The sequence below is a fragment of the Saimiri boliviensis genome, chromosome 17, assembly GCF_048565385.1.
Source record: "Saimiri boliviensis isolate mSaiBol1 chromosome 17, mSaiBol1.pri, whole genome shotgun sequence".
Classification (NCBI taxonomy): Eukaryota; Metazoa; Chordata; class Mammalia; order Primates; family Cebidae; genus Saimiri; species Saimiri boliviensis.
The window spans coordinates 1,605,289-1,625,952 of record NC_133465.1 but is presented as its reverse complement, the minus strand read 5'-3'; the positions used below and the strand labels follow the sequence as shown (position 1 = coordinate 1,625,952).

General features: G+C 43.5%; 1 protein-coding gene across 7 annotated transcripts in view; it reads right to left on the bottom strand.

Moving 5' to 3' along the window:
- Nucleotides 1-6,917: 6,917 nt before the first annotated feature.
- HEATR6 (HEAT repeat containing 6) overlaps nt 6,918-20,664 on the bottom strand; it is a 36,912-nt gene continuing 23,165 nt past the window's right edge. For 2 of the 7 annotated variants that reach the window (XM_003929061.4, XM_074388037.1), the window contains 7 exons: nt 20,190-20,276; nt 14,737-14,871; nt 13,442-13,564; nt 12,253-12,377; nt 11,280-11,376; nt 9,823-10,027; nt 6,918-7,853 (listed from right to left, as the gene is read on the bottom strand). In XM_003929061.4, the coding sequence (XP_003929110.2) occupies nt 7,282-7,853; nt 9,823-10,027; nt 11,280-11,376; nt 12,253-12,377; nt 13,442-13,564; nt 14,737-14,871; nt 20,190-20,276 (1,344 nt within the window). In that variant the 3' untranslated portion in view covers nt 6,918-7,281. Of the gene's footprint in view, nt 9,121-9,822; nt 10,028-11,279; nt 11,377-12,252; nt 12,378-13,441; nt 13,565-14,736; nt 14,872-20,189; nt 20,277-20,664 lie in introns of all 7 variants that reach the window. The other 5 variants (XR_012514490.1, XM_074388035.1, XM_074388036.1 and 2 more) reach the window with 5 other exon arrangements.

The window sequence follows — 20,664 nt, the reverse complement described above, 5'->3', positions numbered from 1 at the left end:
GAGGCGGAGGTTGCGGTGAGCCGAGATCGCGCCATTGCACTCCAGCCTGGGTAACAAGAGCGAAACTCCGTCTCAAAAAAAAAAAAAAGTATGTTATTTAATTTCCAGGTATTTAGAGATTTTTGTCAGTTGTTGATCTCTGGCTTAATTCCATTATGATCAGTGACCATGCTTTGTATTATTTCAGTTCTTTTAAATTTGTTGAGATTTGTTTTATGGGATTGGAGCAGTGGTGCATGCCTGTAATCCTAGCACTTTTGGGAGGCCAAGGCGGGTTGGAATATTTGAGCTCAGGAGTTCGAAACCTGCCTGGGCAACATGGTGAAACCCAATCTCTACCAAAAATACAAAAATTAGCCAGGTGTGGTGGCAAAAGCCTGTGGTCCCAACTACCCGGGAGGCTGAGGTGGGAGGGCTGTTTGAGCCTGTGAAGTTGGGCTGCAGTGAGCCGATACTGCACCACTGCACCCCAGCCTGGACGGGCCGATACTGCACCACTGCACCCCAGCCTGGACGGGCCGATACTGCACCACTGCACCCCAGCCTGGACGGGCCGATACTGCACCACTGCACCCCAGCCTGGACGGGCCGATACTGCACCACTGCACCCCAGCCTGGACGGGCCGATACTGCACCACTGCACCCCAGCCTGGACGGGCCGATACTGCACCACTGCACCCCAGCCTGGACGGGCCGATACTGCACCACTGCACCCCAGCCTGGACGGGCCGATACTGCACCACTGCACCCCAGCCTGGACGGGCCGATACTGCACCACTGCACTCCAGCCTGGACGGCAGAGCAAGATCCTAACAAAGAAACAAACAAACAAACAAGATTTGTTTTATGATCCAGAATGTGATCTATTTGTTCTAATGATGACTGACAAAGGCAGGCTGGGTCTCCAGCTGTAATTGCTGATTTGCCATTTCTGTTTTCAGTTCTGTCAGGTTTTGCCTCATGGATTTTGATGCTGTGTTGTTAGGTATATAGATGCTTAGGATTGTTACATCTTCTTTGAAAATGGACCCTGTTACCATTATGTAATGTCCCTCTCTATCCTTGGCAAATTTCCTTGCTCTGAAGTCTGTTTGGTCTGATGATATAGAGCTAGTCCAGATTTCTTTTAATTAGCATTTGTGTGATATAACTTTCTTTTGTCCTTCCATTTTTAATCTATACTATTTACTTAAAATGAGATTCTTATATAGTTGAGTCTTGAGTTTTTTTTAGTTTCTTACATTCAGCAATGTCTTTTTATTAGCATATTTCAACTTTTTAAATTTAATGTAATTGTTGGTATCTTTGGATTGATGTTTAATATTTTGTTGTTTTCTATTTGTTCTCTATTTTTCTCTACATTTTTCATTCCTGTTTTGACTTTTCTGCCTTCCTTGTGGATTTGAATTTTTTTGAATTCCGTTTTAATTCACTGATTTTTAAAGCGTATCTTTTTGTTTAAGTTGAAAATGTAGTTGCTTTAGGGATTACAAAACACCTAGCTTTTCATAGTCTATTTAGGATTAACACTTCAGTGCTTCAAGAGAAATGTAGAAACCTTACTATCATATAGAGCCCTTTGTCCTCTTTATGTTGTGATTTTTACATTTATTGCATCTACAGTCATTGAAAATTCCATCAGTGTTACCTTCTGTTTTCACTGGTTACACATATTGTAAAGAACTTAAGATGACAAAGATAACCTATTATATTTACCAAAATATTTCTCATTTCTGTTGCTCTTCATTTCCAAAGTTTAAAATTTCCCTCTGGTATAATCTTTCTTCGGTCTGAATAAATCCTTTTCCTTTATTTACAGCAGGTCTGATGGTCACAAATTCCTTTAGGTTTTCTTCGACTGAGAATGTTTTATTTTGCCTGAATTATTAAGAGATATTTGCGTTGTATATATAATTGTGGCTGGAAGTTCTTTTCTTCCAATCCTTTAGACATGGCCTGCTGATCTCTGGCGCCTCTGTAGTTTCTGAGGAGTTGTTTGAATAATCGTTCCCCTACATGTGATGTGATTTTTTTTTTTTTTTTTTTTTTTTTTTTTTTTTTGAGACAGAGTTTCGCTCTTGTTACCCAGGCTGGAGTGCAATGGCGCGATCTCGGCTCACCGCAACCTCCGCCTCCTGGGTTCAGGCAATTCTCCTGCCTCAGTCTCCTGAGTAGCTGGGATTACAGGCACGCGCCACCACGCCCAGCTAGTTTTTTGTATTTTTGGTAGAGACGGGGTTTCACCATGTTGACCAGGATGGTCTCGATCTCTCGACCTCGTGATCCACCCGCCTCGGCCTCCCAAAGTGCTGGGATTACAGGCTTGAGCCACCGAGCCCGGCGATGTGATGTTTTTCTCCGGATGCTTTTTAAGATTTTTCTTTGTTTTCGATTTCTAGAAATTTGATTGATTTGTCTGGCCATGGGTTTCTTTTATCTTGCTTAGGATTTGCTGAGATTCTTGAATCTACAAGTTTGGATTTAGCCAAATTTGGAAAATTTTCATCCATTATTTCTTCAAATATCTTTTTCTGTGCGACATATTTCCTCCTCTCCTTATGGAACTCCAATCACGAAGATGTTAGAACTTTTGTGTATTGTTCTGTAAATCTGTGAGGCTCTCTTCTTTTTCCTAATATTTTTTTCTTCCTCTTGCTCAGATTGGACAATTTCTGTTGATTTATATTCAAGCGTAGTGACTCTTTCATCTGTCATCATTGTCCTCCTATTGAGACTATTCAGTGATTTTTAAAAATTCCATTTGTCTCATTTTCAATTCTGAAGTTTCCATTTGGAGACTTTATTCCTATCTTCTATCTCTGCTGATGCTTTTTAAAAATTTGTTTCACAACGGTTTGTCTTTACTTCTTGGGATATGATTTTAACATATAATATTTTTTGTCTCTACCGAGTGCGGTGGCTCATGCCTGTAATCCCAGCACTTTTGGGAGGCTGAGGCGGGCAGATCGCTTGAGCCCAGTACGAGACCAGCCTGGGCAACATGACGAAACCCCGTCTCTACTAAAAATACAAAAATTAGCCGGGCATGGTGGTGGGTGCCTGTAACCCCAGCTGCTTGGGAGGCAGGTTCCTGTAATCCCAGCTACTTGGGAGGCTGAGGTGGGAAGATTCTTGAGCCCAGGAGTGTCTTCAGGAAATTGTGAGGTTCTCTGTTCTTTACAAGTCAAGTAATTATGGATGATATCCTGAACATTCGAATTCTGTGTTATGAGAATCTGGGCCATGCTGGAATCCTCTGCTTTTGCCTTAGCAGGCAGTGGTCCTGGTTAGGTTCAAGCTCCCACCTGCCTCCTGCGGGTTGTGGGTCAGTGTCAGTGAAGCTTCAGATCCGTCCCGTGTGCGCACCACCCAGTGGCAGTGATTTGTCCCACGGTTCAGTTCTCAAAGCCTTTGGTCAGATCCACACAGGTAGAGCCTGGGTGTTAGCCCAGGAGTTTATATACAACTTTAGGGCATCATTGCCTTCTTACCTTCCCTCATTGCGAAATCTCAACCCTTTACAGTCTCAGGGGTGTCTCTTTCCAGTCCTCTGGCGGGCAGATCGGTTTGTCAGGGTTGTAACTGTACTGCTCTGCCCTACAGTTTCTGTGACTGTGTCTGCCTCCACCACCAAGCACGGAAGGACGTATAGAGAAGAAAAAAGCCATGGGTATGCTTCCCTTGCTGCTGGGACTCTTCTTCCCCTGCCAGAGAGATGAGTTTCCTTCCCTTGAAGTTCTAGGCACCTGCCTGGCTGCCACTGTGCAGCGCAATTGCTTAGGGGCCAGTGTGGAGAAAATCGACAGCAAACAGGACTTCCCTGCTTTCTCTGACATATCGGGGTGCTGCACTCTCTCCTAGGGTCAGGAACAGAGGCTCAGAGCTCTTTGTATCTGCATCTAGGATGCAACTCCAGGTTTTGGCACATCTTTAGAGTCCAGGCCAGGGGATCCCAGAGGGGGAATAAAATGGCAGATTGCCCCTTTGGTGGTGTTTCAAGTTCTCTTTTGCTTCCTTGATCTTCCTGCTACTATTTTGTTTTCAAAGCTAACTGCTCCATGCCTGTGGTCCAGGATTCATAGCTGCATTCAGTGGGAACAGGATGGAGTATGACTGGAATGAGAGATGGATTTTTATTTAAAAAACAAAAGCATGGATTATGTGACCACTGGTAATGTTTTTTCTCACAATCCTTGCATAAGCTTGGTTAAATTTATTTTCAGGTATTTTATTATTAAAATTTTTATTAAAAATCAAATTGGTTATTGCTGATATACAGAAGAGCTACTGATTTTGGCATATTTACTTTGCAGCCAGCTGCCTTACAGAACTTTTATTGGTTTCATTACTTTCTGAATTGATTTTCTTGGTTTTCTGCATGCAATAATTTGTAAATTCACTCACTCACTCATTTTCTGCAAATGATAATTTTGAAGCTCTTTTTGAAAAAGAAACTCTGAAAATTTTGATTCTGGTTTATTGAATCACATGGCCATTAATTCCGGTAAGTATTAGATATATTGGTGGTATCATTCTTGCCTGTCTTGGTTCTGAGTCTTTTAGGGAAGTCCCTGTTGAGATAGATGTATTTTATTATGCTAATGAATTATCTTTCTGAACTTTTTCTGCCTACTGCTCTGAAAATTCAAGGAAATAAATACCTGACATTTACCGAGTGCTAGAAGCTGTTCCAAGAACTTTCTATGTATTAACTAATTCAATCATCGTAACATCCTTATGAAGTAGGCACTTTTATCCCCATTTTACAGATGAGTAAGGCATGAAGGGGTTAAGTAACTTTCACAGGTAGGAAGCTGCACAGCCAGGATTTAAACCCAAGCTCTTAACCACTGTACTGTATCAATGAAGCAAAGGCTGAATGAGCCAGAGTATTTGATTTACTTAGGTCTTACGCTGGAAAGATGGTGAGGTTTTGCTCATGGCCTTTATTCACACACAAATGCCAAAATCAAGGACACCTTTGCATCAGTGCTCTACAGGAGGTTTTTTTTTTTTTTTGTTCAGAGAGAGGGTCTTACTCTGTTGCCCTGGCTGGAGTGCAGTACTGCAATCACAGTTCACTGCAGCCTCAAAATCCACAGCTGAAGCAATCCTCCCACCTCAGCCTCCTGAGTAGCTAGGACTATATATAGGTGTGCACCACCACAGCCAGCTAATTTTTAATTTTTTTTTGTAGAGGCAAAGTCCCATTACATTGCCCAGGTTGGTCTAGAATTCCTAGGGCTCAAGTGATCCTCCTGCCTTGGCCTATTGGGATTACAGATAGGAGCCATGGCACCCAACCTCAGAAGAGGCGCTTTTCTGGAGTTCTGGAAGCAGGTAGGAATCAATGGTTTTATTTTTTACTGGTGACAAAAAAGGTTCAAAGAGCAAGGTAGGCAATGTCTCATAATGCTCTAATGGCCAAAGGCCCTAGTCATCTGTGCCTGAATGACTCTTCCTCCCAATTTTTAAGTAGTTAAAAACTAACTTAGAATTTGGCATCTGCATTAGAATTATGAATCAGTGGGGCTATCTGCTGGTTTTCATCAGCAGAAGTTGTCTTTACTATCTGTGGCTTCCTTTCCCAACAGCTGCTTTCTGGAGGCACCTGTGCAGGCATCTGAGAGGAGCGCCTGTCCGCTGGTGTCTGCGTACCTGCAATGCTGGAGAAGAGAATCGGCATTCTGTCCTGGTTCTTCTTTCGCACATGAACATTAACATCCACATCAGGATCTGGAAACCTTTAAGGGGCTAAAGTTTTAAAAAGAAAATGAATGGGATTTTATTCAAGATAAGCAAAAGCTAAGAGTGAATCAACAAATGAAGCCATGAGGCCACAAATGTTTTATAAAAAACTCACCTGAGACAACTCAAAGAATCATAGTAATAAGCTATATATGCCATATTTTTCCTTTTCTGAAAATGCCAAGAAGCTACTACTACGATGTATTCAAGAGAAGGGAGTTCCAAGACTCATCACAGGGTCAGGCGGGCCCCACTTAGTTTCCTGGGCCCTCTATAACACTTCATGTCCACAGTCATCTCCAAAGAAGCAATTTAAAGGCATCCAATTTGGGCATCTTTGCTGTGCTTACAGAAATTATTTCTGTGGAAACCGATATTCTATCAATGGAAAACTGAGCCTCTAGTGAACTTGAATACTGTTCCCCATCACTGCCCAGAGAGCAGTTTCTGAGCCTCCAACAATAGATCAGAGGCAGGAAAAGAGCAACTAAAAGGCAAAGGAGAAAAACAGAAGACACATGCCTTTAAGCATGTATTTTAAGCTAAATACGACGATTAAATATCACCAAAACCCGTTTTTTCTATCTTCTTAATTAATTGTCCCACATCAAAGATAAGTATGGAAAACTTTAATTTGTTCTTACATATCCCTAAATTCCAAATTGAAATCAATTCCAATAAACTGTAGGTGCTTTAAATAGAGAAATGTCAAATTTAAATATATGTATTCAGTAGAAATTACTTTCATAACTTTTGGGGGCATTATCAAAATATAATTTGAAACCCCTCTTTGTAACCAACTAAATTAACCAGATCATCTTTTCTTAAAGACACAAATTAAGAGGTGGCAAAACAACCATAATTTAGTGTGTGGGCTCACATTCTCCAAAAGGGCATCAGGAAATTCAGGAAGTCGATGTTGTGGCCTAGGCTAAAGGGCCCTGCTTGCTGGGAGTTAACTCTGGTTATTGGATTGTGGGAAGGGAGGTGTGGCAGAGAAGGTGGTCAGTGGGAGCATGGGCACTCCAGAAGCTCAGAGCAGCAGCTCCTTATCAACTGTGAGGAACTGTCAGTAACCCAGCGTCCAGCACGGCTGTGCCAGTACAAACTGGCTGAACCGCAGCTCTGCTTGCAGCTTTCTAGAAATACAACTTGGTGACAACAGGAGATTGTGGTCACGCTATTTCTCTTTAGTTTATTACACAATTACAGACATAATATACAATACTCTAATTCCTAAATCCTTTTTTTTTTTTTTCCTTAGACTAACTGCACTCAAAGCCACCCCGTCTGCTTGGCCCATAATACAATCTGACTCCTGGGCTCCTGGATGCACAGGTCAAAGGTTCCAAGAAGCCTGACCATGGCCAGTGCTGTGGAGCCACCCTGTGAAAATTTAAATCACTGCGAAGTCATTCTAAATAAATAGTGAATGGATTATTTCTGCCCCTAAGATGAAATCCCACGTATCTTTTGCTCAAGCTCAGGTCTTCCTATTGCCACCTTTGACATCTATAAAGTATGGTGGGATCTTCACTGATTCGTTAACCCTGGGAGTGCCCCTTGTGATCCAGATGAGTCAAAACAAACAGCCAGGATCTCTTCTAAAAAGCCCATGATGGCCCTTCTTGCTGTGTCTCCAGTCGGTGCCTGGACATTGCCCATGTGCTTCAGGGCCATCCTGACCATTTGGTCTCTTTCCTGTAGGCTGGGGGGTGCTCCGGTGTCCTCTCCCTCCACTCCTGATTTTAAAAACTGTAGGATATAGGATTGGACCATATTCCCATTCAGTTCAAGGGTTTCTTTGATACAAGGCAGATCCGAGGCACTGGCCAAACTCAAGAGGTGAATCAGTGCCTGGCAGATTTGGGTCCGTAGGCTGGCACAGTACTTGAATTCCAAAAAGTCTGTGGTGTCTTCGCTCTTCTGTAAGGCAGTGACCAATGCGTTCCAGATCCGAGCATACTGGTCAACAGACCCGTACTGCTCTCTCTTGCCCGGGATAGAAAGGGCAGCGGCAGATCTGATGCGCACTTTGAAGTTCTTGCATGATGTCACGACCGATGTCAGGGCATTGTAGGCCTGGGAGGTCCATGCGGCTGTCCCTAGAAAGAATCCACAGTCATTAAAACATATGCAGGCTTAGAAATAGAGGGGCAGAAGGAAGCATAAACACTAGTGCTCAAGACAGTCATTTCATGTGTTCACTTCATTCTCGCAATCATCCTGTAAGATCAGGGTGGTGACTGACTGTAGAACCCCAGGTAAGTGCCCAGCTGTCAATCCCCAAACCTCCCTTTTTCCCTGTGACCAGCCCGCCACATGCTTAGAGCCTCTGCTACCCAATGTAGGGCCTCTGGTGATCCAGAAAAAGGCTTCTTCTCTGGGAGGATTCTGTTCCATGGGGTAAGGCTTTGTGGCAGAGCACGGACTGAACTGCAACCCCACCTGTCTTCTGAGCTGGGCACTTGTGAGCAGTGTGCACACCACACACTGCATGTGGCAGCCCTGTTCATACAGCAAAAAGAATTATTTCCTCACTCGCAGCAGCTTCCAGACACTGCTCTGGCCATAGCAAATCATGTATTTTATTGCAAAGAAAAGGAAAACTTACAATTTCAAGAATAAGACGCCCAGATTTCTATCTTTTCTCCATTCCTGCAGGCCCTAGGAAACGAGCCTGCTTTCCTCCTTACCAGAGCTACTGCTATTCACTCCATTTTGGGGTGTCCTTACTCCTCAAGATGGGTGACACAGTAGAATGCAGCTTCTTTTAACTCTCCCAGCCCTTCCCTGCTTCTCTGTTGCCTCCGAAGACAGGCAAGCAGGCCCTTTCTACTTGGTAGATGCCACTGCCATTGCCAATGGGCCACTGCTAGAGCTGTGGGACTCTCACACTCCAACCTGTCAGTCACAGTCCTGTCAGTTTCTGGCTCCCGTTTTTTATGTGGCTCCTAATAGCTCTGCTATGATGCTTTCTAGTTCTCAGACTTCCTGCCTCTGGGGAGCTTCCCTTTTCTTCCAGGTCATGCAGTCCCCTCTCTCCAGGTCAACTTCTCTCTCTCTAGCAGGCTGAGGGCAAGAGCCAGATAGGAAGGCAGGCAGGAGCCAATCACCACTGAGGTGCCCTGGTTTCAAGGACCTCTTGGCTCTCCAGAAGGCAGACATCCACCTCAGTGAGCCCCAACCCCAAAGGTCACCCTTAGGTGACTTCCTCAGTGGAAGAAGCCAGGAGGCTACTTCTCCACATGCTCCCAGCTGAAGGGCCTGCCTGGATGCTCTGGGCAATAATGGGGAGCAGAGCAGAGCCAGACTCCCCTTGCTTGATGCATGCTCTCCTCTCCAGGAAGACATCCTTAGGTTTCAGATCTTCTGAGAGAGAGAGAGAGAGAGAGAGAGAGAGAGAGAGAGAGAGAGAGAGACGCAATAAAGTGAATGCTGGCATTCAAAGTGAGCAAGATTTGGAGGCTCTGATCCATACAACTAAGCAGCTGCTGGTCCTGAATGACAGCTCTAGGTGCACGGCACGCCACTAATTAGAGACAGATACCCTCCTTACATTTATTAATGGCATCCACTCTGTACACAGTTCATATGGGATTTCCAATTTATATCCCCTCTCAGTCCAGTTTTTTCCTTTATTTTTTCTTGACTTTATTAAAATAATATATGCTATTGTAGAGAACTGGGAAAATGAAAACAGAAAAAATTCTGCTCATCCAGAGGCAATCACTGTTAATAATTAGGACAATTTCCTTTCAGTCTTTTTTCTATCCATCTATAATGACTTAATATCTATTTTCGTTTGTTTAACATCAGAAGTATTTCTCCAGATTATCAAATTCTTGTAAGTAATTTTAAATGGCAATAAAATATCCCATTATACATCCCATTATACATTACCCATAGGTAATGATGTATTTCAATGTTCCCCTAAACTTGTTTTCAGTATGTCTCCATTTTTTCCTAATACTATGACATATAACATGTGACTAACGTCTTTAACAACAATGTAGACTGATGTGTGCTGTCCCAAGAGGCTTTCCACCAGGGAGAAAAGGGAAACTTTCTTACCTAATGGAAGGGCAGGATTTTTAAAGACATTTCCCATTGCATAACAAGCATTCCATCGGACTTTCATGGCAGCTTCTGTTAGAACAGTGGAAATTAGGGCCTGGATAGACTCCTCAATGATTTCTGCAAATGTGGGTTTTTCTATATGAGAGGGTTGCAGAAAATGAAGCAAATTTCCAAGGGCCCGGACAGCATTGCTTTTTACCTAGAAAAAAAAATGTAAAAGCTTTAGAAATCTGTTAAGCCAGAGAGATGTTTCCAAAAGTCTATATTTCAGCTTCAAAAAAACCCCAGGAGGTCTGAGACTTTTTTTTTTTTTTTTTTTTTTTTTAAGACGGGGTTTTCACCATGTTGGTCAGGCTGGTCTTGAACTCCCGACCTCAGGTGATCCACCCGCCTTGGCCTCCAAAGTGCTTGGATTACAGGTGTGAGCCACCACACCCAGCTGTTTTTTTTTTTTTTTTTTTTTTTTAAAGGTCCTAGACTTCTTAAAGCAAGTCCTTGGAACTCTTCAAGGTCTTGTCTGCTTAACATTCTGAACCATCAGAAAGGTGAAGGTTCTACAAAACTCTTCGGATTCTTTAATGATTTTATTTCGTGTTGGGACCTCAGAGAGGGCCATCTTCCTTGTTTCACTGAGATGGAGTGTAAGGACCGAGGACAACAGGACAAGGCTGGTTTATAGCTCAGCGAGGAGGAGAAGCTAGGTTCCATAATTCCAGCCCGAGACTTTTCTACTGGACTAGCCCACCAGAATCCTTTGGGGGAGGTTTTTCCTTTTGTTTTAAAACCAATTCACAGGCCCTAACCTCAGAACTTCTGAGTGAATTACTCTGGATAGGGCTTCCTGGGTGATTACCAGATTTTCAGAAGTAGTATTAAAAGTGAGCACATAGTATGGGTCAGGTACTGTGCTAGGTGCCTTAACGTAAGTCATCTTTATATTCAGTGCGGTATATGCCACGACCTCCGTGTTACAGGTGAGGAGCTGACCTTCAAAGAAGTTACATATAATATATCAAAGTGACCCAGGTACTAAAGGGCAAGCCAGGGATTGAATCCATGTATGTCTGACGTAAAGTTCAGACCTATGCTTTTTGAACTTAGTAGTTTAACAGGTGATATTCAAAGCCAGGAGCTACTCATCTTTCTGATTTGCCAATTCTACTTAAAGATATTTTTTTTGTTTTGAAAAAACCAGTTAATTTTAAAAGGAACCTGAATATGTCCTATAGTATGACGATGGGCACTGATACTTTTCAGAAGGCAGAAAACAGTGAAGAAACTGTACATGTGTGGAGTGGGCCATTTATAACTCTGAGCACACACTCAGTTTGAACAGGGGTGACATTTGGTGAGATAGTCTGAGGAACATCAAGCCACACTAAGCCACCACACTACAGCTACAATACATTAAGTATCTATTTGAGAGATACTGGGTTTTGTTGTGAATTTACCTTGTCTTTATCCTTGGATGCTTCTATAGCTGATCGTAACATTTTCAAGAGCAGGAGACCAGAGAACTCTTCCTGGAAACTTGGGTCTGGTGTTTCCCTGTTCCACCCAAAGCAGGCAAAACATGTTAAAAGGTAAATACACTTAAATATATATATATATATAAATACATTCACTTAGTATAACCATACAAATTTTAAGAAAACAGTTTAACAAATCTGTTTAGATTCTACCAAGAAACTTACAGTATGTATCTTTCAACCCGATAGTCCCATACCTAGGAATGTCTCCAAAAAATCTCAAAAATCTCAAAATCCAGATATCATGCACAAAAATATTCACTGAATATAAAAGCCTACAAGCATAAAGCCTAAAACAAACGTTCAGTAATAGAAAAATGGTTAAATCATCATCACACAGTGATAGTTATGTAATCATACATAAGGATTTATAACAAGTCAATAATAAAAGAGAATGCTTACACATTTTACATGTCACTTACACAGTGAAATGACAAAAAGCAGGACACTTGTGCATGAATAACAAGCTACCTCTGGGGAAGGGAACCAAGGTGTCAGGGTAGAAGAAAGGCTTCACACTGAACACTGCTTTGTACTATTTGGATTTTTTTTTAAGTCTGTGAATATATTACTTTAAGAAATTTTTAAAAATGTATTTTAAAAGTACAGTAACCATTACTAAGGTTTTGCTTTTACGTTTTCTATAATGTGGACATATTACTTATATCAGCATACAGTATTTTAAATACATATATGTCTTAATATATTCCTAATATATGTTAAGAACAGCTTATTAATTTTATTTTCTGAAGGAATATAAACTAAAACAAAGCAAGAACAATGACTGCGCAATATGGGGGAACCACTGCTGATTCTTTCATAGTAACGATCCAGGACATTCTTTTGGGATCTTAGTCTCAGAAATCAGCTGGGGAAAGCAAGCTGAGCCACCTACATGTTGACAATCAGAGTGTCTGTCAAGTTGCCCAGGGACCAGGCTGCTTTGGCCCGAACATTCAGAGACTTGTCTTCAAGTGACATCAATATTGCGTTTGCTGTGTCTGCAACAAATATGACATCCTATAAGACAAAACAAAACACTGCAGTTACTTTAGGAGGTCATGCTGCTACCTTTGAAATTCTCAAACTTATTTTCAGATAAATCTATAAGCATTCACCGCAAATTTCTCCTTGGAAATCAAAATTCATCTACTCAATCAACATACTGTTCTTATATTTTACAATTTGGACACTCAAAAAAATCCCAGGAGAAGCTCCCATGATTTTGGTATGTGCCATGGACACCCGAGGAGTCTATGGATTTTGCTCTTATGAACATGGAATATATAACCTGGCCTGGGGTAGGTATCCAGACACTCTGTGCTTGGTTGATTATCATCTCAGGAAGTAATGTTCTGAGAAAGAAATGCATTTCCAAAACATCCTCCAAAACACACCTCCCAGTGAGATAAATGTCACGAGAAAGAGAGAAAGAGGGCATTATTTCCTTCTTAGTAAAAACTGTATCAGCTTTCTAAATGATGACTACCACCTGGTAAAGCCTCATTTCATTTTTATTAGATCACTCATTAATTTAAACATTTATTGGGCACCTAGGGTCCCAGGCACTGTGCTAATTAAAAATAAATGAACTACAGGCATTACCATATATATGGTAATAAACATATATGGTATATATATAGTAATGCCTATAGTTGTTTATATAGAAACAATATAAACACTGCTGGAGTGTAATGGTGCTCACTCCAACTTTCACCTCCCAGGCTCAAGTGAGCCTCCCACCTCAGCCTCCCAAGTAGCTGGGACTACAGGTGCGCACTACCATGTCTAGGTAATTTTTTATATTTTTTGTAGAGATGGGGTTTCACCAAGTTGCCCAGACTGGTCTCAAAGTCCTGACCTCAAGTGATTCACCCACCTTTGCCTCCCAAAGTGCTGGGATTACTTACAGGCATGAGCCACCATGCCTGGCCCATGACCATGTTTCAGTAGCAATTAAAGAAATCAGATTACAAAGCAATTTAGTTTCCTTTACCATCCAATACAGGAGCTCTATATTCACAAAACAGGGGTGCCATGGACTACAAAAGGGGCACAGAACAGCTAAATAGGCTCACTCTGACCTGTCTGAGACAGGGAAAAAGCACATAGACTCCCAGGGCCCGCGAGGTTGCAGCTTTCACTAAGCGATTCTTGCTGTCATTCAGCCCGAGCAGCACTGTGATGCACAGGATCTGCCTGTCATTCTGCGATGAGAAGGTTGACAAGGGAAAAATGAGAATGAAATCACTGTAAGCCAAAGGCTTCCATGAAAGATGTGAAATATCTGTGTCTGAGAACATAATCAGGAGTTGAACACCACTGCGACCTTGAGGCTCCCCTGGTAAACAGCAGGTTCAATTCAGTTTCCATGATTACCTGAGCACCTACTTTGTGCAAGACACACACAGCATCTCATCATGTTTAACCTTTATAGCCATGTGAATTAGGTCATTTGTATTCCTCTACCTCATGAAAGTTGCCTTCTTTATAGAAGCTAATTTATGTAAACAAGAATAGACACAAATACCACTGAGGACTAAAGAAAAAAAGCAGTCTGAATTCTGCTATGATCTGAATGTTTATGCTCTTCCCAAATTCCTATGTTGAAATCTTCACTCCCAAGGTGATGGTATCAGGAGGTGGGGCTTTTGAGAGGAGATTAGGTCATGGGAACAGAGCCCTCATGAAAGAGATAAGCACCTTTATGACTGAGGCCCCAGAGAGCTGCCTTGCCCCTTCTACCACATGAGGACACAGCTCATATGGTGCCATCTGTGAGCCAGAGAGCGAGCCCTTCTGAGGCATGAAATCTGTGTCTGTCAGTGATTTGTTCTTAATTTCAGCCTCCAGAGCGATGAGAAATACATTTCTGTTGTTTAGAAGATACCCAATTTACGGTATTTTATTATAACAGCTCAAACAGACTAAGACAAATACCATATGTGTTGGGCACAAATCTAAGTATTTTCACATACTTTGTTATTTTTCACATGACTGCCATCTTATTGATGGTAACACCAAGTTTTAGAGAGGTTAAGAGTCAAAGAGCTGGCAAGTCGAAGAGCTGGGATTTAACTCAAGGCCTTTTTAACTTTGGATATGAGATCTTCCTGAAATCTCTCTGCCTTCCAAACTTCTGCTACCCTTGCCTCTACTACCCACATTCCAATGCACAGGGGGAAACAGCTTTCCTGATATACTAAGGCTTCAAATTTTCCTATTTGCTGTTCCCCAGTGCCCTCATCCCCAACTCAGGTAGAACAAATACCTCTTCATCAGAGATAATGCTGAATACTGGTTCAAAATGCACACCCATCAAATTCTAGCTCTGGTGCTCAAGCCATGATTCAAGGGTGAGAAAACACCCTCACGTTACCGGCAGACTGCTGAAGGCCTCTGGCAAGATGGAAGACAGGGCGTCACAGGCGCTCGCCTGGAGAGTTGGGTGCTCCGAATTCTGCAGGGCTCTGGGTAAAGGCCCATTCAGCATCATAGTCCAGAACATCACCACCTGGAACGGAGGCACAGGAAAAGCTGCAGCCCAGGACATAACAGGGGAACCAACTCAGAGCTAAGCAGAGCAGAAATGGCCTTAGCAGTGAAACGCCTTTCCTTAAAGTAGCAGCTTTCTGTAAAAGTTTTCATTGGTTCTTCTTCCACAGTGATGAAAAGGGCGTTAGAAAACAACCGCAGTGTGTAAGCCTTCCATTCAATACCTGTTGATTAGGAGACTGCAGCTTGATAAAGTCAGGCAGCAACAGTGATAATAACCAAGAGGAGGCTGCAGATGGTGATGACAGTAACAGCAATAGCAGCCGCAGCTAATGCTCTTCAGAGCCCGTCTCGTGCCAGGCACTGTTGTTCTAAGTGTTTTATAGTTACCGATTCATTTCATTCCTTGGCACAAATAAATGGAGCCTGTACCATTATCCCTACTTTTTCACACAAGGAAACTGAGGCTCAAAGAGACAACACAACTTGCTGATCAGCAGCAGGGGTGAACTAGAATTCAGATCCGTGGACACTCGGCTAGGGCTTTTTCAACTACTTTGCAGAGTCTGTTGATAATAAAATGTAATACTTTGTCAGGTTTCCAGCATGGGGCCTGGTACACAGTGGACACACTTAAACTGGGTAGGAGGTTCTGCTTTAAGCACTTTGAAAAACTACCTCATGTCATAGCCTCTAACACAGCCACGTAAACAGTTTCCTTTCCGTGCTTTATACGTATCCTGTGATTTCATGTTCACTTGCGAGTCTCTGTGGTTTTCGCGTGTTTTCTGTTTCTGTTCCATGGACCTAGTCCTGGGTTTTGCTGTGTATTTCATGCACCAGTTCGATCTTTCTCCTACTTTAGCTCCTGGAAACTCGGTCTGGGCCCTCCCTGCCCTACTCCAGAAGAATGTGGACAGAAAGTGGTTGCCAGTCTCCAGGATGGCCCACAATTATACTCACCTACTAATATTTACACCCTTCTGTAGTCCCCTCCGCATTGAACCGGCTGACCTGGGTAACCAATAGGATGTTGTGGAAATGACAGCATGAAACTACTTCCAAAGCTAGGTCATAGTAAGCATCACAGCTCTGGCTTGCCTTCTTTCCCTTGGATCACCTGCTGTGAAGGAACCTGGCTGCCATGTCAAGAGGATACTCGAGCAGCCCTCCGGAGACGTCCTCACAGGGAGGAAATGAGCTGAGGCCTTCTGCCAACAGCCAACACTAATTTGCTAGGTCTACAGGTGAGCCACCCTGGAAGAAGATCCTCCAACTCCCGCAAGTCTTGCAGCCCGTCAGTTGACTACAACCCTGGGGGCATCTTGATCCCAACCTCATGCAAGAACTAAGCCAGAATCACTCGGCCAAGCCACTCTTAATTCCTGACCCACAGAAACTGTGAGAAAATAAATGTATGCTGGTTTAAGCTGCTAAATGTTTAAAGCAGGCGTCCCCAAACTTTTTACACAGGGGGCCAGTTCACTGTCCCTCAGACCGTTGGAGGGCCGCCACATACTGTGCTCCTCTCACTGACCGCCAATGAAAGAGGTGCCCCTTCCTGAAGTGTGGTGGCCCCCCTGAGGTGTGGTGGGGGGCCGGATAAATGGCCTCAGGGGGCCGCATGCGGCCCGCAGGCTATCGTTTGGGGACGCCTGGTTTAAAGTTAATTTATTACTCAGTAACAGACAAGCAATACAGAAAACTTTTTTTTTTTTTGAGGCAGAGTCTCGCTCTGTCACCCACGCTGGAGTGCAGTGGTACGACCTTGGCTCACTGCAACCTCTGCCTCCAGGGTTCAAGTGATTCTCCTGCCTCAGCCTCCTGAGTAGCTGGGATTATAGGTGCGTGCCACCTCGCCTGGCTAATTTTTTGTATTTTTAGTAGAGACGGAGTTTCACCATATTGGTCAGGCTGGTCTTGAACTCCTGACCTCATGATCCACCTGCCTTGGCTTCCCAAAGTACTGGGATTACAGGTGTGAGCCACTGCGCCTGGCCATGTCTTTTATTTTATTTATTTATTTATTATTTTAAAACAGATGAACAATACCTGAATGTGAACAGTTAAGAGATTTGGCCAAAGTCACCTGTCTAACAAAGGGAGAAGTCTGGATTCAAACCTAGTTCTGTCTGATAGCAAAGCTCAACTCATCTCCCTGCGCATGTTATATGAAAGTTTTAGTGGCAGTCTAAGGCAGGGACAAGGATTAGAATTTTTAATACACTGCAAGGATGACAGAAATTGTGAAGGGAAAAGAACAGGCCAAATGGGGAGGGCAGAGGGGGCAAAGATCACCGACACTGAGATGATTTTGCTTTTGGCACTAAGTAGTAGCCTTTTTTGATGGGTCACATGCCCGTCATCCTTTAGAACTGGCACAGTGTGGGGGTAGCAGAAACAACCCGAAATCACAGGAATTTAACAGAATCAGGGCAGGGCAGGGTGGGGGGACACAGGTAAAGGAATTACCTACTACGTGTTAGCATCTGTACACGTCATTCGATTTTTCAACAGCCTTGTGACTGAAGGGTTATATCATGCCTATTTACAACTAGGAAACCAGGCTTACAATCACATATCCATTAAGTGGCTGGCATGGTTTGGATGTATGTCTCCTCCAAATCTTATATTGACATGTGACCTCCAATGCTGGAGCTGGGCCTAGAGGGAGATTTTGGGTGATGGGGAGGATCCCTACTGAATGGCTTGGTGCTATCCTTGTATTAATAAGTGAGTTCTTCCTCTACTAGTTCATACAAGAGCTAACTGTTTAAAAGAGCCTGGCATCTCTCTATGGCTTCCTCTCCCACCATGTGAGACACCTGCTTCCCCTTCACCCTCCACCGTGACTGGATGCTTCCCAAGGCCTCACCAGAAGTAAAGGCTGGCCCTATGCTTCTTGTATAGCCTGCAGAACTATCAGCCAGATAAACCTCTTTGGAAAATAAATTGTCCAGTCTGAGGTATTTCTTTACAGCAGCAGCAAAGAGATTAACACAGAAAATTAGTACCAAGGAATGGGGTGTTGTTATCAAGATACCTAAAAATTTGGAAGCAGCTTTGGAACTTGGTAACGGCAGAGGTTGAGAGTTTGGAAGGCTTGTAAGAATCGTAAGATAGGAAGACAAAGGAAAGTTGAGAGCATCTAAGAGACTGATTAAACAGTTGTGACCAAAATGCTGATAGAAATATGGACAGTGAAAGCCAGGCTGAGGTCATCTCAGTAATAAAAAAAGTCTGGAGAACTGGAGGCAAGGTCACCTTTGTTACACCCTAGCAAACGACTTGGCGGTACTGTGCCCATGCCCTACAGATTTGCATAAGGTTAAAATTAAGAGTAATGACTTCGGGTATCCGCTGGAAGAAATCCTAAGCATCATTCAACAGGTGACGTGGCTGCTTCTCACGACCTATAGTCAGACATAGCAAAGGAATGACTTAAGGTTGGAACTTATCATGAAAAAGTTAGCAGAGCATAAAAATTTGGAAAAATCCTGTAGCAGAGAAGGAATTCAAGTGGCCTGCAGAGCAACTACTTGCTAGACAGATTAGCATGGCTGAAAGGGAGCCAGGTGCTAACCAAGCTGTTTTCCCATAGCCAAGACTATGGGAAAACAGCCTTGAGGGCACTCCGGAAATCTTTGAGGCAACCCCTCCCATCGCACACCCAGAGGCCTAGGAGAAAAGTTTTGGGGGCCAGGTCCAGGGCCCCCCTGCCCTGCACAGCCTCGGGACACTGCTCTTGGCATCCCAAGCCTTGGCTCAAAGGGCCCCAGATACTGCTTGGTTTGCTGCTTCAGTGGGTACAAGCTGTAGGCCTTTAGTGACTTCCACGTGGTGTTAAGCCTGCAGATGCACAGAATGCAAATGTGAAGAAGGCTGGGGAGCTTCTACCTAGATTTCAGAGGATTCCCTGAGCCTGGGTGCCCACACGGAAGCCTGCCACAGAGACAGAGGCCCCACTGAGAGCCTCTACTAGGGCAGTGCCAAAGGGAGATGGGGGTTGGAGCCCCCACACAGCATCTCCACTGAGCACTGCCAATGGAACTGTGGGAATGGGACCACTGCCCTCTAGACTGAAGAATGGTAGAGCCATTGACAGCTTGCACCCTTAGCCTGAAAAAGCTAAAGGCGTGGGACTCCAACCTGAGAGCAGCCACATGGCCTGCACCCAGAAAAGCCACAAGGGCAAGGCTGCCTTGGAGGCCCACCCCGGCACCAGTGTGCACTAAAGGCAGGACATGGAGTCAGGGACGATTTTGGAGCTTTAAGGTTTAATGTCTATCCTGCTGGGTTTCAGATTTGTGTGGGGCTTCTTGCCCCTTTCTTTTGGCTGATTTCTCCCTTTTGGAACGGGCAAGTTTACCCAATGCCTGTACTACCATTGTATCTTAAAAGTCAGTAACTTGCTTTTGATCTTACAGGCTTACAGGTGGAAGGAACTTACCTTGAGTCACAGCTGAGATTTTGGACTTTTGAGCTGATGCTGAAAAGAGTTAAGACTCTGGGGAACTATTGGGGAGAGATGACTGTATTTTGCAACTTGAGAGGAACATGATATTTGTGGGAGTCAGGGACAGAGTGATATGGTTTGGATGCGTGCCTCCTCCAAACCTCATGCTGAAATGTGACCTCCAACACTGGAGGCGGGCCTAATCGGAAGTGTTTGGGTCACGGGGGCGGATCCCTCTGGAATGGCTTGGTGCTGTCCTTGCGGTAATGAGCTCTCACTCTATGAGTCCACATGACGGCTAGTTGTTTAAAAGAGCCTGGCATCTCCCTGTTGCCATATGACATGCCTGCCCCCCCATTTGCCTTCCACCATGATTAGAAGCTTCTGGAGAGGCTTCATCACAGGTAGATGCCGGCACCATGCTTCTTGTACAGCCTGGAGAATTGTGAGTCAGATAAGCCTCTTTTCTTCACAATTGCCCAGCCTCAGGTATTCCTTTATAGCAACACAAAATGGACTAATACAATCATGTTCCCTAAATTTGATCCCATGGCTTTGGATAAAAAAATCCTTGGCTCTTCCCACCATTCTAGTTTGTCTCTTGGGCAGACTGAGTAACCAGACTAGGTTTTATGCAAAAGAAAGAATTAGTTTTACCATTGCTATATGTTATACATAAGCCTACCACATTCTAAATTGCAAACAAACTGAAATGTAAAAAGAAAACCTATTTATACTAGTTTCATGTTTTCCTGGATTATAAAATATAATTTTTGACACTAGAAGAAACCATATCATCGACTCCACTTATCACTGAGCTTCAAAATAAAACTGCAACTGAAACACTAATAAAAGAAAACTATGAATTGACATTTATTTACCAAGAAGACTGGTATTCTCTGATCAGGTGCCACGGTAGACTCCGGTTTATACTGTTGTATTAAACCTGTGCCCAGTTCTTCCAGAAGCTGCCAAGAAAAAAGAATTATCAAAGCAGAGTATTAGAACTAACAGCTTCACTTTAGTTTGGAGGTCACCTGGAATCAAGGAGAAACATAATTTGCAACTAAGGTTCTTTCTTTTTTCAGTCACTCTTTTTTTTTTTTTCTTTTCCTTTTTTTGAGACAGAGTTTCGCTCTTGTTACCCAGGCTGGAGTGCAATGGCGCGATCTCGGCTCACCGCAACCTCCGCCTCCTGGGTTCAGGCAATTCTCCTGCCTCAGCCTTCCGAGTAGCTGGGATTACAGGCATGCGCCACCATGCCCAGCTAATTTTTTGTCTTTTTAGTAGAGACGGGGTTTCACCATGTTGACCAGGATGGTCTCGATCTCTTGACCTCGTGATCCACCCGCCTCG